This window comes from Pelodiscus sinensis, chromosome 1 (assembly GCF_052426305.1).
Source record: "Pelodiscus sinensis isolate ZL-2025 chromosome 1, ASM5242630v1, whole genome shotgun sequence".
In the NCBI taxonomy this organism is placed as follows: Eukaryota; Metazoa; Chordata; order Testudines; family Trionychidae; genus Pelodiscus; species Pelodiscus sinensis.
In genome coordinates, this window is record NC_143052.1 from 235,757,738 (window position 1) to 235,770,253 (window position 12,516).

Genomic DNA, 12,516 nt, shown 5'->3' on the forward strand with positions numbered 1-12,516 from the left:
TTTATTCAATGTATTTCTTCAACTCTAGAAGCTGGAAACAAGTGAAAAAAAATCATTGTATCTGTACAGCCACACAACCAAAGTGAAATAGTTTTACGTATTTGCAATCCAGTGAAGATTTCTCTTTAATACATCTTGCTTTGTTAACAGCACTGTTTAACTGCCTTGGTTAAGCACTTTAATATTAATCTTCTGTGTAGTTTAGTACTCAACACAAAGCCAAGAGAGTAAAACAGGAGCTTGGATTCCACTTCAGATACAGTAGGGATGTAAAATCCTGGTTAACCATTTAAACTAGGGATGTCAACAAGTAGACAACTACATGTTTGACTAATAAGCCTTGGCTTATCGGTTAATCCTGTCAACTACACATTTTTAGACCAGCTCCCACCTGCCACCCTGCCACCTCTGATACAGAGGCCGCAGCATGGGGTGTCAGGAGGATCCCTGAGACAGTGGCAAAGAGTGCACTGGCTGCCAGCCCTGCCTCTAGGGATTATCGAATAGTCACGTAACTACTAAATTTTGTTGCAGTTACATGACTATTCAATTACATGCTATCTAACAACCTTAGTTAACTGGTCAAACACTATGTTTAAACTAAGTCCAATTCAAGCTAGATGTGTATAGCTCAGAACCACAGGTATGCAAATCTTAAACAGGAAAGTATATTTAACATGTCTTGTTCCTTGTCTTTACCTGCTTCTATACCAGTGAAAATGCCATTTTGGCAGTGTATCCTATAGGGATGTAAGTGACTAGTCAACTATCCAATAAGCATACGCTTATTGACAGTCGACTAGTGATGCAACTAGTCCCTCCCCCCCTTCAGCAAGGGGGTGGGGAATAGGAGCTGGTCACCCTCAGCACGGTCTCCACGAGGGACAGGGTAGGTAGAGGCACAGCAGAAACAGCACAAGCGGGGACTGATGCAGTCTCTGCTCATGCAGGTTCTGCTGTGATTCTGCTTTTGAAACGTACAAGAGCCCCACAGGGGTTCTTGTACGTTTCAATGGCTCAGACACTGCAGGGACCTTGGGGCCAGCAAGAGAGTCCCCAGCTGGCTCCGTGCTCCCTGCGGGGCTTTTGCTTTTGAATTGTAGGAAGAATCCGGAAGGACTCTTGCTACAGTTCAAAGACTGAGGTGCCCTTATCAACTAATTGAACAGTAGATGGAAAACCCATTAACTATTTGATTAGTTCATTAATCTAAATTTAACATCCCTAGTATCCTGTCTACACTAAGGACTTTCTGCCAGCACAGCTATGTTGGCCACGAATCATGTCTCTTTATATCCTGATGAATAATTCTATGAAAAGTTTACAGTATAAACCTTGCCTAAGAAACATGAATCCTTCTGATGAGGGCATGAGGAAGTAAAACAGAAAAAAACAGAAAACTAAAAAAAAGAGAACAGAAAGAAAAAATAAAGGCAGAAAGTTAAACAGGGAAAGATTTCCAAGAACAGCAAAAACTATGACAAGGCATAATATAAAGGTGTCTAGTCCAAGAAGAACATGACAGAAGTATTTTTATTTTTTTCTCTTCTACAGATCAAGTATCAGTGGAGAGAGAAAGAGACTTAATTTAAGATATGTTAGAGAGTTATTAATCAAATCCAGAAAATCCAAGCTGACACTCAGAGGTTATGTCTCTCTACACTTTCGCCTGAGGTGTGGAAAAAACTCCAAAACCAGAAACATTTAAATGATCAGAAGCACCTGTTTAGACAGCTCATCCTCAGCTAAACCATGCTCACACTAACTAAGCTACTATGGTTTTGATTTTGTCACTGGGAAAGCTCTTTTGTCACTGGGAAAGCAGCCACCATATGAATCTTATAATGGAGTGACTGAAGCGACACAGCTGCATCTCTGTAAAATGCACAGTATAGATATAGCCTTAAAGTATGTTTACACTATGAATCTTACAGCAGCACAGCTGTATTGCTACAATGTCTCCTGTGTAGCTGCTCTACACTGCAAGAGAGCTCTCCTCTGACAATTAAACCACCCAATGAACAGCAGTAATTATTAGCAGGCGAGCATGTCCTGTTGATAAAATGCTGTCCACAGTGGCATTTTTGTCAGCCATAGATATGTTTTTTATGATTCTGACAAACAAAATTTTACTGACAAAAGCGCTTGTGTAGTTATAGGCTTACAAAGCAGGCCAAATAATACTAGGTAATTATGACTCCAACTTGCAAATGGTGCCACTCACTTATTTCAAGAGAGACGTAGTTCCTTTCAGGGTCTCAAAATATATTTTTAAGAAATGGCACTCCAAAGTTGACATTTTCAGCTTATTTTATAGAGATAAGCAGTGTTTTCTTATAAAAAAAACTAAAATGTATTTAAAATCACCTTGAAGAATGCCTGGATAGTAAGCAGTAAGATTATATTATACAGGGACACATTCACTGATATCTGCAATAAGGTTCCCCCCCCCCCTCCCCCAGTGCTTTGATTTCTTACTCTTATCCTCCCCTGAAGGTCTTCTCCCAATCCTTTAAAAGTACATGATAGTTAAAAAAAATTGGTAGGGTTTATTTATTTTGTTTTGAAGTTCTCAAGCATGTAGTGCTTTCATACACACACAAAACTGAGCAGACTGTGTGGAGCCAAAATACCTGAGTTTTTACTTAGGCATTGTCAGACACCATCTGCAAGCTACAGATAGGCATGCTTAAACAAGTCAATTAGATCCCTCTATACATCACAATTCTCAACTTAATTCAGAGAGGTAGGAGGATTATAAGGTGTACTTTGAAGATTAAAGTAGTACTACAATATAGACACCTCCAATAAGCAATTCTCTGTATTAAAACGACATTTTTACATCTCTGCAGTCTCCAATACGATTTTGTTTCAACCAGTACTTAAAAGAGCAACACATGAATTCATTATATATTATTATGTGTTCGGATACTGCTGTGGAAAGCACCAGAGAGAGATCTTTAAATAAAATAAAAACAGGCCATCTATTTTTAACTTGGGCAGTTGCTTAATGGTTTCACTGCATCATTTCTTGGCCGTTTCTGCGTCCGTCTGGCTTGGTGTAAAACTTTGTGCGTCCAGCAGACCCCTGCGGGTCACTATTACATGCAGTGACAGGAAACAAGCCCGACACGTCCTTAGGGCGCTTCGTGGTGTTCCCCTTTTCTCTTCCCCCTAAAAAGATCTAATGTCCCAGGGAAATGCAGAACCCAGACACACACACGCTCCGACTCCCCTCACAACCCCACTGAAGCCACCCACTGCCCCACCCGAGACCCCAGGCACCGGCCCCACTCACCGAGGTGGGACATGGAGACAGTGGCGTTGCCGAAGCGGGGCTCATTGTAGATCACCACGGCCACCGCCCGCTTCCGGGCCGCGTTGGTGACTTTGTCCTTGAAGGTGCAGCCCCCGCGGGCCACCAGCGCGATCCAAGGCGGCGGCGGCTCCCCGCCCGGCGGGCCGCGGCTGCCCGGCGGCAGAGGCACGTCGTAGTCGGTGTCCGAGGCGCAGCCCTCCATGTGGCGGGCAGAGGCGCCGCGGGGGATTCCCACCAGGCCCTGCGCGCTCTCCTTGGGGGAGCTGTCCCCGTAGCGGCCGCTCTCGGCGATGCCCCGCACCGTGCGGTTGCTGAGCGGCTCGGTGTAGGCGGTGCTCACCCAGGCCGTGTACCACTCCAGCAGCCGGGCGCCGCCGCCGCGCGGGGCCCCCAGCGCCAGCAGCGCCGCCACCAGCGTGAGGCGGGCAGGGCACAGCATGGTCCGGCCGCGGCGAGAGCTGGGCCTCCCTGCCTCCTGCTGCTGCTCCGCGGGAAGAATGGGCTGAGGAGGCGGAGGGGCGCCGCCCACTTCCCCAGCCGGGCCGCCGCCCCGCCGCGGCGCAGGTAACGGGCGGCCGCCCCGCCCCGCGCGCAGCTAATGGGAGGCGGGAGGCCGGGCCTACGGCGGCTCCTCCTTCGCCCTCAGCGGGGCCGGTGGGCGGGGCCGACCGAGGAGCGAGGCTGGTGGCGGGCTCCGCGCGCGCGGCTCCCTCGCAAACCGCCGCTAACAGCCCCGCCCTGGGCGCGGGGGCGGCGGTGGAGTTCTCGCGGGAGCGGAAGGGTTAATATCCCTCGGGGGGGGGGGAGGGGACTCCCCCCATCTGCCCCGACCGTTGGCCTTGAAAACGCTGCGGGTGGGGGAGAAAGGCTCGATGGCTCGCGCTTCTGAGCGTGCTGGGTGCGGGGGAGAGGCTGCCCTCGGCTCCGCACCCTTATTGCGAGCGCGTGAGGCCCTGGGCACGTGGGGCGCTGCGCAGCCCCGACTCGCCCGCGCCCAGGCACGTGCTCGGCTGAGGGGCCCCTTCAAGCCCTGACAATGAGCCAGTGGAGGCGGGCACCTGCGCTGTAGTGTTGCAAGGGAAACTCGCCCCCTCCCCCCTTCATAGCCCAGGGCTCCGGGGGGGGGGGTTGGGCTGGAAAGGCCCAGGTAGAAAAGCCCCAGAGGAGGGGAGTTGTTTGCCAGCCCTAGGATGTGGCTAATTGAAGGGCTGGCTGCCAGCTCACCCACTGCTGGTCAATGACACACAAATGAGTCACTTGCTCCACCCTTCCTCACCTCCTGCATGGTAGGGTGAGAGGTCATCCCCTGAGGAGGAAGGGAGGACCAGAAATGGCTGAGAGGCAGGGGGAGGAGGGAAGGCAGGGTCAAAAGCCAGATAGCAAGAGGGAGGCTGGGCAAAAAGAGCAAAATGACTGAAGGTGAAGAGAGTGCCTTTAGAAGGGATTAACAAAGTCTCTGGGTTGGGACCCAAAATTGGGTCTCCAAGTAGGGATGTGAAAGTTTAACTATAAGCATCGCCTTAAATGAGTAGGCCGGCCCTGCCGCTGGCTGCACCCACTTGCTGTTCACTGGGGCTATGTCTACACTCGCGGCTTCTTGCCCCAGAAATATGCAAATGAGGCTAAGCGTGGAATATTGCTGAGCCTCATTTGCATACCTAATGAGCCGCCATTTTTGCAGAAGAGGCTCTTGTGCCAGAAGGAGCTGTCTGCACTGCCCCTTCTTGCACAACAAAAACCCTCTTGCGCAATGCCGTTACGCAGATTACTTTTCAGGAAGAAAGGTATTGCGCAAGAGGGTTGTGTTGCTCATGTCTGTTCCACGTAGGTATGCATGCACATGTCATCGGAATTTTTTTCCCTTAGCCATTGGCCCAGGAGGGGAGCCCCCTGGAGTGGCACCGCTATACTGGCCCTCCACCCCTTTGGTTCTTTCTTACCAGACTACTACAAGGAAGGGGAGGAGGGCCAGATTTAGACCAGACATGAGCAACACATCTCAGCAATAGTTATGAAGGTAAGTAACCTTTTTTCTCTGAGTGATTGCTCATGTCCATTCCATGTAGGTGACTCCAACGCAGAAGCCCCAGTAGAAACCTTCTACTGAGCAAGCGGAGGACAACCTTACCAAGAGCCACATCCTCCCTAGCATAGTGAGCCGGAGCATAATGGTTATCAAAGGTGTGAATTGAGGATCATGTGGCAGCCCTACAGATGTCCAAAATAGGGACCTGAGCCACAAAGGCCATAGAGGAGACCTGTGCCCTAGTGGAGTGTGCCGTGAGAGGAGGGGTTGCAACTCCAGCCACATTATAGCACTCCCTGATGCAGGTTATCCATGAAGAAATTCTCTGTGTGGAGACCAGCTGACCCTTGAGCCTCTTCGCAATTGCCACAAATGAGGTGACTTATGAAAGGGCTTCATCTTGTCTAAATAAAATGCCAATGCTCTCCTAACATCTAAGTGTGTAAAGCCTGTTCTTTACCGGAAGCATGGGGCTTGAAACTGAGAGACATGAAACTGAGACACCACTTTTAGCAGGAAGGCAGGATGGGGGTGTAGCCTAACTTTATCCCTGAAAAAGACTGTAAGGAGGGTCTGAGGTGAGGGCTCTTAATTCTGACACACATCTGGCTGACATGATAGTCACAAGGAATGACACCTTCCAGGAGTGGTGTAGCAGCAAATGCGTTGCCATAGGTTTGAAGGGAGGCCCTGTGAGCTTGGTCAGGGCAAAGTTAAGGTCCCACTGAGGGACAGGTTGACAGACGTGGATACAGCCTATCCAGCCCATTCAGAAACCAATGGGCTACAGGGTGTGCAAAGAGTGTTTTGCCCCTGGAGCCTGGGTGAAAGGCAGAAACACTGGACTACTCCAAGGAAGGGGTGAACCCTGCCAAATGAACCCTGATTTATGAAGAGGACAATTCCTGGACCCTGAGATCTAGCAGATAGGCCAAGACCAGTAGGACCTGGGTGTCCGTAGGAGAGATCCTCTTCTGGGTAACCCAGACAGAGAAACACTTCCATTTAGCCAGATAGGTAGCCCTAGTGGAAGGTTTCGTACCCCCAGCGGAAGGTTTCGTACCCCCAGCAGGTCCTCCTGCACCCGCTCTGAGCACTGCAGCTCCGCCGTTGTCAGCCATGGAGTTCCAGGCCATTATGTGTAGGGACTGCAGGATCAGTTGGCAGAGCCTGCCAAAGTACTGTGTTATAACATCCAGATACAGCATGAGGGCAATCCGTCTCTCGCAAGAGAGGCTCAGCAGGGACGTGAACCAGTGCCGTCTGGGCCAGGCTGGTGCAATGAGAATGAGGGAAGCTCTGAATTTCCACACTCTCAGGAGCACCTTGTGCACAAGCAGGAATGGAGGAAATGCGTATGAGAATAGTCCTGCCCCTGAGGCAGGGAAGGAAAGCCTGACATGCGAGGCAAACTGCCTGCAGATCCCTGACATTGATATGCAGGGAGAGTTCCTCCTGCGTCCACTTACCTTGGGTCCGTACATAGTTGACATGGGCTCCCCATCCATTGTCAGAAGCATCCGTCACCAACCGCGAGGTCGGGAGAGACCCGGATAACAGGACTCTGCCACAAACCACCGCCTCCTGGATCTACCAGTCCAGGAATTGAAGGACATTTGGGGGAACTGTCACCACCCTGTCCCAGGGGTGGAGGGAAGGATTGTATTCCTGCACCAGTCACAACTGCAGTGGGGCGCATGAGGAGCCTGGCGTGCAGAATCACGTATGTGTAGCTGCAACGAGTCCCAGAAGGTGCATGCAGTTTCTGGCTATGGTCATAGGAAATGCCCACATGGCCATGATGAATAGTGATAGAAATGTAGCTGTGTTAGTCTGGTGTAGCTGAAACAAAAAACAGGACTATGTAGCACTTTAAAGACTAACAAGATGGTTTATTAGATGATGAGCTTTCGTGGGCCAGACCCACTTCCTCAGATCAAATAGTGGAAGAAAATAGTCACAGCCATATATACCAAAGGATATGTCCATTTCATATGTGTTCATTTTTTTAATTGTATCCTTTGGTATATATGGCTGTGACTATTTTCTTCCACTATTTGATCTGAGGAAGTGGGTCTGGCCCACGAAAGCTCATCATCTAATAAACCATCTTGTTAGTCTTTAAAGTGCTACATAGTCCTGTATTTTTTTAATTGTATCTTTTGGTATATATGGCTGTGACTGTATTTTGTTTCATGGCCATGATAGCTTCCTTGATAGCTAGGAAGCGTGACCCGGGCAGAGAGGTCGTGGTCAAAGTGGAGTCCAAGCAGGTGCCCATGAATTCTATGAACTGATTGGGGACCAGGGTAGATTTGGCGACATTCAGGAGGAGGCCCAGTTCCAAGAAAAGAGCTTGCACCATAGCAATGTGTGCAAGCACTTGGTCTGAGGCAGGGCCCTGCACAAGCCAGTCATCTAGGTAGGGGAACACGTGTACCATGTGCTTCCTCAGGAAGGTGGCAACTGCTGCCCTGCATTTCATAAAGACCTGAGGAGCTGTAGACCAGATAGTAGATACTTTTGCTGCCAATAGGGCTCTGGACTGGGACTCAGTGGGGAGGGAGGGCCTGAGTCCCCCTACCTCCCCAAAACACCCTGTAATCTAGCCTCCATGACTGGGAAAAAGGCTTGACTTTAGAGACTGGGATAGAGGGGTGTATTTCCCCTGATTGAGGGGCCCAGAACTTTAGAGACTAGGCCGGTGGGCTGTATTACCCTGGAGGGAGAGGCATTGAACATTGGGGCCAGGCCAAAGAGATTGTGTTCCCAGAGCCAAGGGGGAATCCGCTCTCGGACTGGGGCCTACCCCATCACAGACTTCCTGGGCTTTCAAAGGGGTTTTTCCATTTGGATGGTGGCAGCAATACCGAGCCATGGCCAAGGGTGGTTAAACTGTACTGGAGGAGCTGTCTGAATGGTACTATCTGACATCTGGTTCCTGCTGAATGTGCCCCCCACAGACATCTGGAGAGGGGCATTTGACCCTTCTTTCTCCCCAGGTATCATCTTAATCTATCCATGGGGCTTTCACCCTTTCCAAACTAGTGTACCTCTTTCAGCAGTCTGATTTGTCTTGCATACCTCCAAGTTACACCTCCCTTAAAAATTACTTACTTACCAATTCAGACACAAAAATACAAAAGTGTTAGAGCACATTATTATTAAAAATTGCTTGTTTTCTCGCTTTACCACATAATTACAACATAAATCAATTGGAATATAAATGTTGAACTTACATAGACCAGTATAAACAAGTCATAAGAATGGCCATACTGGGTCAGATAAAAGGTCTATCTAGCACAGTATCCTGTCTGCTGACAGTGGCCAATGCCAGGTGCCCTAGAGGGAATGAACAAAACATGTAATCATCAAGTGATGCATCCCTGGTTGCCCATTCCCAGCTTCTGACAAACAAGGTAGCGATACCATTCCTGCCCATCCTGGCTAATAGCCATTAATGGACCTCTCTTCCATGAATTTATCTAGTTCTTTTTTTGAACCATGTTATAGTTTTAGATTTCACAACATCCTCTTGCAAGGAGTTGCACAAGTTGACTTTGTGTTGTGCAAAGAAATATTTCCTTTTGTTTGTTTTAAACCTGCTACCTGTGAATTTCATTTGGTGACTAGGGATGTGACCAGCTAACCGGTTACCCTGTAACCATCAACCTTAACAGATTCCTAACATTTCTGTTTGCTTTTTTGACTGCCACTGCACACTGAGTGGTTGTTTTCAGAGAACTATGCACAGTGACTCCAAGATCTCTCGAGTGGTAACAGCTAATTTAGTCCCCATTATAGATAGATAGATAGATAGATAGATAGATCATAGAATCATATAATACTAGGACTGGAAGGGACCTCAAGAGGTCATCGAGTCCAGTCCCCTGCCCCCATGGCAGGACCAAATACTGTCTAGACCATCCCTGATAGACATTTATCTAACCTACTCTTAAATATCTCCAGAGATGGGGATTCCACAACCTCTCTGGGCAATTTATTCCGGTGTATGACCACCCTGACAGTTAGGAACTTTTTCCTAACGTCCAACCTAAACCTCCCTTGCTGCAGTTTAAGCCCATTGCTTCTTGTTCTATCCTCAGAGACCAAGATGAACAAGTTTTCTCCCTCCTCCTTACGACACCCTTTTAGATACCTGAAAACGGCTATCATGTCCCCCCTCAGTCTTCTCTTTTCTAAACTAAGCAAACCCAATTTTTTCAGCCTTCCTTCATAAGTCATGTTCTCTAGACCTTTAATCATTCTTGTTGCTCTTCTCTGGACCCTCTCCAATTTCTCCACATCTTTCTTGAAATGCGGTGCCCAGAACTGGACACAATACTCCAACTGAGGCCTAACCAGCGCTGACTAGAACAGAAGAATGACTTCTCATGTCTTGCTCACAACGCACCTGTTAATGCATCCCAGAATCATGTTTGCTTTTTTTCGCAACAGCATCACACTGCTGTCTCATATTCAGCTTGTGGTCCACTATAACTCCTAGATCCCTTTCTGCCATACTCCTTCCTAGACAGTCGCTTCCCAGTCTGTATGTGTGAAACTGATTGTTCCTTCCTAAGTGGAGCACTTTACATTTGTCTTTGATAAACTTCATCCTGTTTACCTCAGACCATTTCTCCAATTTGTCCAGATCATTTTGAATTATGACCCTATCCTCCAAAGCAGTCGCAACCCCTCCTAGCTTGGTATCATCTGCAAACTTAATAAACGTACTTTCTATGCCAATATTTAAATAGTTGATGAAGATATTGAACAGAGCTGGTCCCAAAACAGACCCCTGCGGAACCCCACTTGTTATACCTTTCCAGCAGGATTGTGAACCATTAATAACTACTCTCTGAGTACGGTTATCCAGCCACCTTATAGTAGCCCCATCTAAGTTGTATTTGCCTAGTTTATTGATAAAAATATCATGATATATATATCATATATATATATATATATAGTTGGGATTATGTTTTCCAAAGTCATTGCATGAAATTTTAATTTGTACTGACTTTGCTGGTGCTTTTTATGTAGCCTGTTAAACTAGGCAAATATCTAGATGAATTGATGTACCCCCTGGATGACCTCCATATACTTGTACACATACCTCTTGTTGAGAACCATTGGAGTAGAGGAAACTGGTATAATTAAACATTCTCTAAAATTACTTGGCAATGTAGTTTTAGGACTTTCTCTATAGGTACTCAGCATTGCAAGAAAAAGATCAAAGTAGCAAAATCTGGAGGACAACCAAGACTGGGAATTCAAGGAATATATAAAGTACTGCCTATGGAAGTGGGAGGATAAATGGAGTCAAGAGCTGCAGAGATGAGTTAATAGTAGAGATCATGGGGTTAAAAGGAGGAAAGAAAGAGGGTAAGAGCAGCAGAGAAGTCAGAGGGTGATAAGTTGGAGATGAGGGAGAGGTGTGTAGCCAGACACAAACCCCATCTTGGTTTTCCACAAACCCCATCTTGTTTCCCCATCCCCCCCCAGAGAGCAAGAGAAAGGCAGTCAGCCTTTGCTGCCCTGGGAACACAGGTGTGCTGCCTGTCCCTGACTCTACCATAAACAGAAACCAGACAGTAAATGGGCTAGCTGACGACCCGGGGCCTCCCGTTGCCCTGATGGCTAGTACCAGTAATTGACACGCCTGCACTGTCCCAGGAGAGGAATCTTCGCCCATCACATACCAGAGGTGCCCATTGTCTGCATTTTCCCAGGTGTAAATTATGCTTTGCACCCTTCGTGGGAAACTTGGCATTCAAAAGCCATTTTTCCTAATTGGCCTCTTGACCCCAGGAAGAAGCCTACATGACCCAAGGGGTATAAAAGAGGTTCAGCAGCCCACCCCATTTGAGCTCCAATCATCTATACCTGCTGGCAGGTATTGATTGTCTCCCGAGGTCTGTGGGACGCCCAACCTCGCCCTACTTCTTCCCGAGGGATTGAGAGAAAGACGCTGGCCACGCCAAGTCTGGAACGCAGGGGTGAGAATATATAACTGCTATGTGTCTATTTTGCATGCATTTAATAAGAGCTCAGAGAACCAAAGGGTTTCATGGTACCTGTAAGTGACTTATTAGTGTAATTTCTGTCCTGTCCTTTGTAGTGTCTGTGTTATCTGTAACACAGTAGTAGCATTTAACAGCTAAGTTTACCCTGTAACAATAAAATAGTAACTGTTTAAGCTTTAACCTGACTCCTTCAGTTGCTGTAACAGAACCAAGCACAATTTAAAAGAACTTCAGCTGGTCATAAGGGACTCACTGCCCTGACCGTCGGCTGACAAGGTGTCCCCACCTTTTTATGCCCAAGGTCAGTTTCTGAATTTAAAGGCAAAACAAGATCTACCCTTCTACGAGGGCCTGTTCCTTCTTCGAAGCCCTGCCCTGCTCACGCCTTCCCTCCTCTCTCTGTATCTTGCTCTCCCGCAACCTTGCTCACTTTTACCGGGTTGGGGAAGGGGGTTGAAGTTCAGGAAGGGGTATGGTGCTCGCTCTGGGAGGGAGCTCAGAGCTGTGGCAGGAGGCTGAAGTGCAGGAGGGGATTCAGGAGATTGTATAAGAGCTGGCTCTGGGAAGGAACTCAGGTTTGGAGCTGGGATGTGGGATGGAATATGAGATGCTGGCTATGGGAAGGAGCCTGGGGGATCTATGTCCCCTAGATTCCCACAGTTGCAACAGTGTTGGAAGAAGAAAAGTGCCCCAGCGGCATTTACTGCAGTCGGCTCCCAGTCCATGGTGCAGCAAGGCTACAGCAGGCTCCCTGCCTATCCCAGCCCCACAACGTGCCTGGAAGTGGCCAAAATGGCCCCAGGATTGGCGGGGGGGGGGGGGGAGGGGGAGGGGAGAAGCAAACTGCTTCACACGCTGCCCCTCTCTGCTGGTACTGCTCCCTTAGCTCCCCTTGGCCCCAGTTCTCCATTCCTGGCCAATGGGAGCTGTAGGGGGGAGGGGCGGAATGAGGGGCAGTACTTGCATACAGGAGCAGTGCATTGAGACTCCTGCCTCCCCACCACATCCTCCTACACACAACATGGGCAGGGGCAAGCAGGGAGACTGCTGAGTGCTGACTGTGATTAAGTAGGAGATTCTCAAGGACTGACCAGTTGCTGACCACTGGAATAGAGGCAAAGTGAACAATGTTGAAGAACAGCAAG

General features: G+C 48.4%; 1 protein-coding gene across 4 annotated transcripts in view; it reads right to left on the reverse strand.

Moving 5' to 3' along the window:
- The window catches only part of RNF149 (ring finger protein 149), a 51,558-nt gene extending 47,537 nt beyond the window's left edge, over positions 1-4,021 (reverse strand). For all 4 annotated transcript variants that reach the window (XM_089775385.1, XM_089775384.1, XM_089775386.1 and 1 more), the window contains exon 1: positions 3,299-4,021. In XM_089775385.1, coding sequence (XP_089631511.1) covers positions 3,299-3,758 — 460 coding nt within the window. In that variant the 5' untranslated portion in view covers positions 3,759-4,021. The remainder of the gene's footprint in view (positions 1-3,298) is intronic.
- Between the last annotated feature and the right edge of the window lie 8,495 nt (positions 4,022-12,516).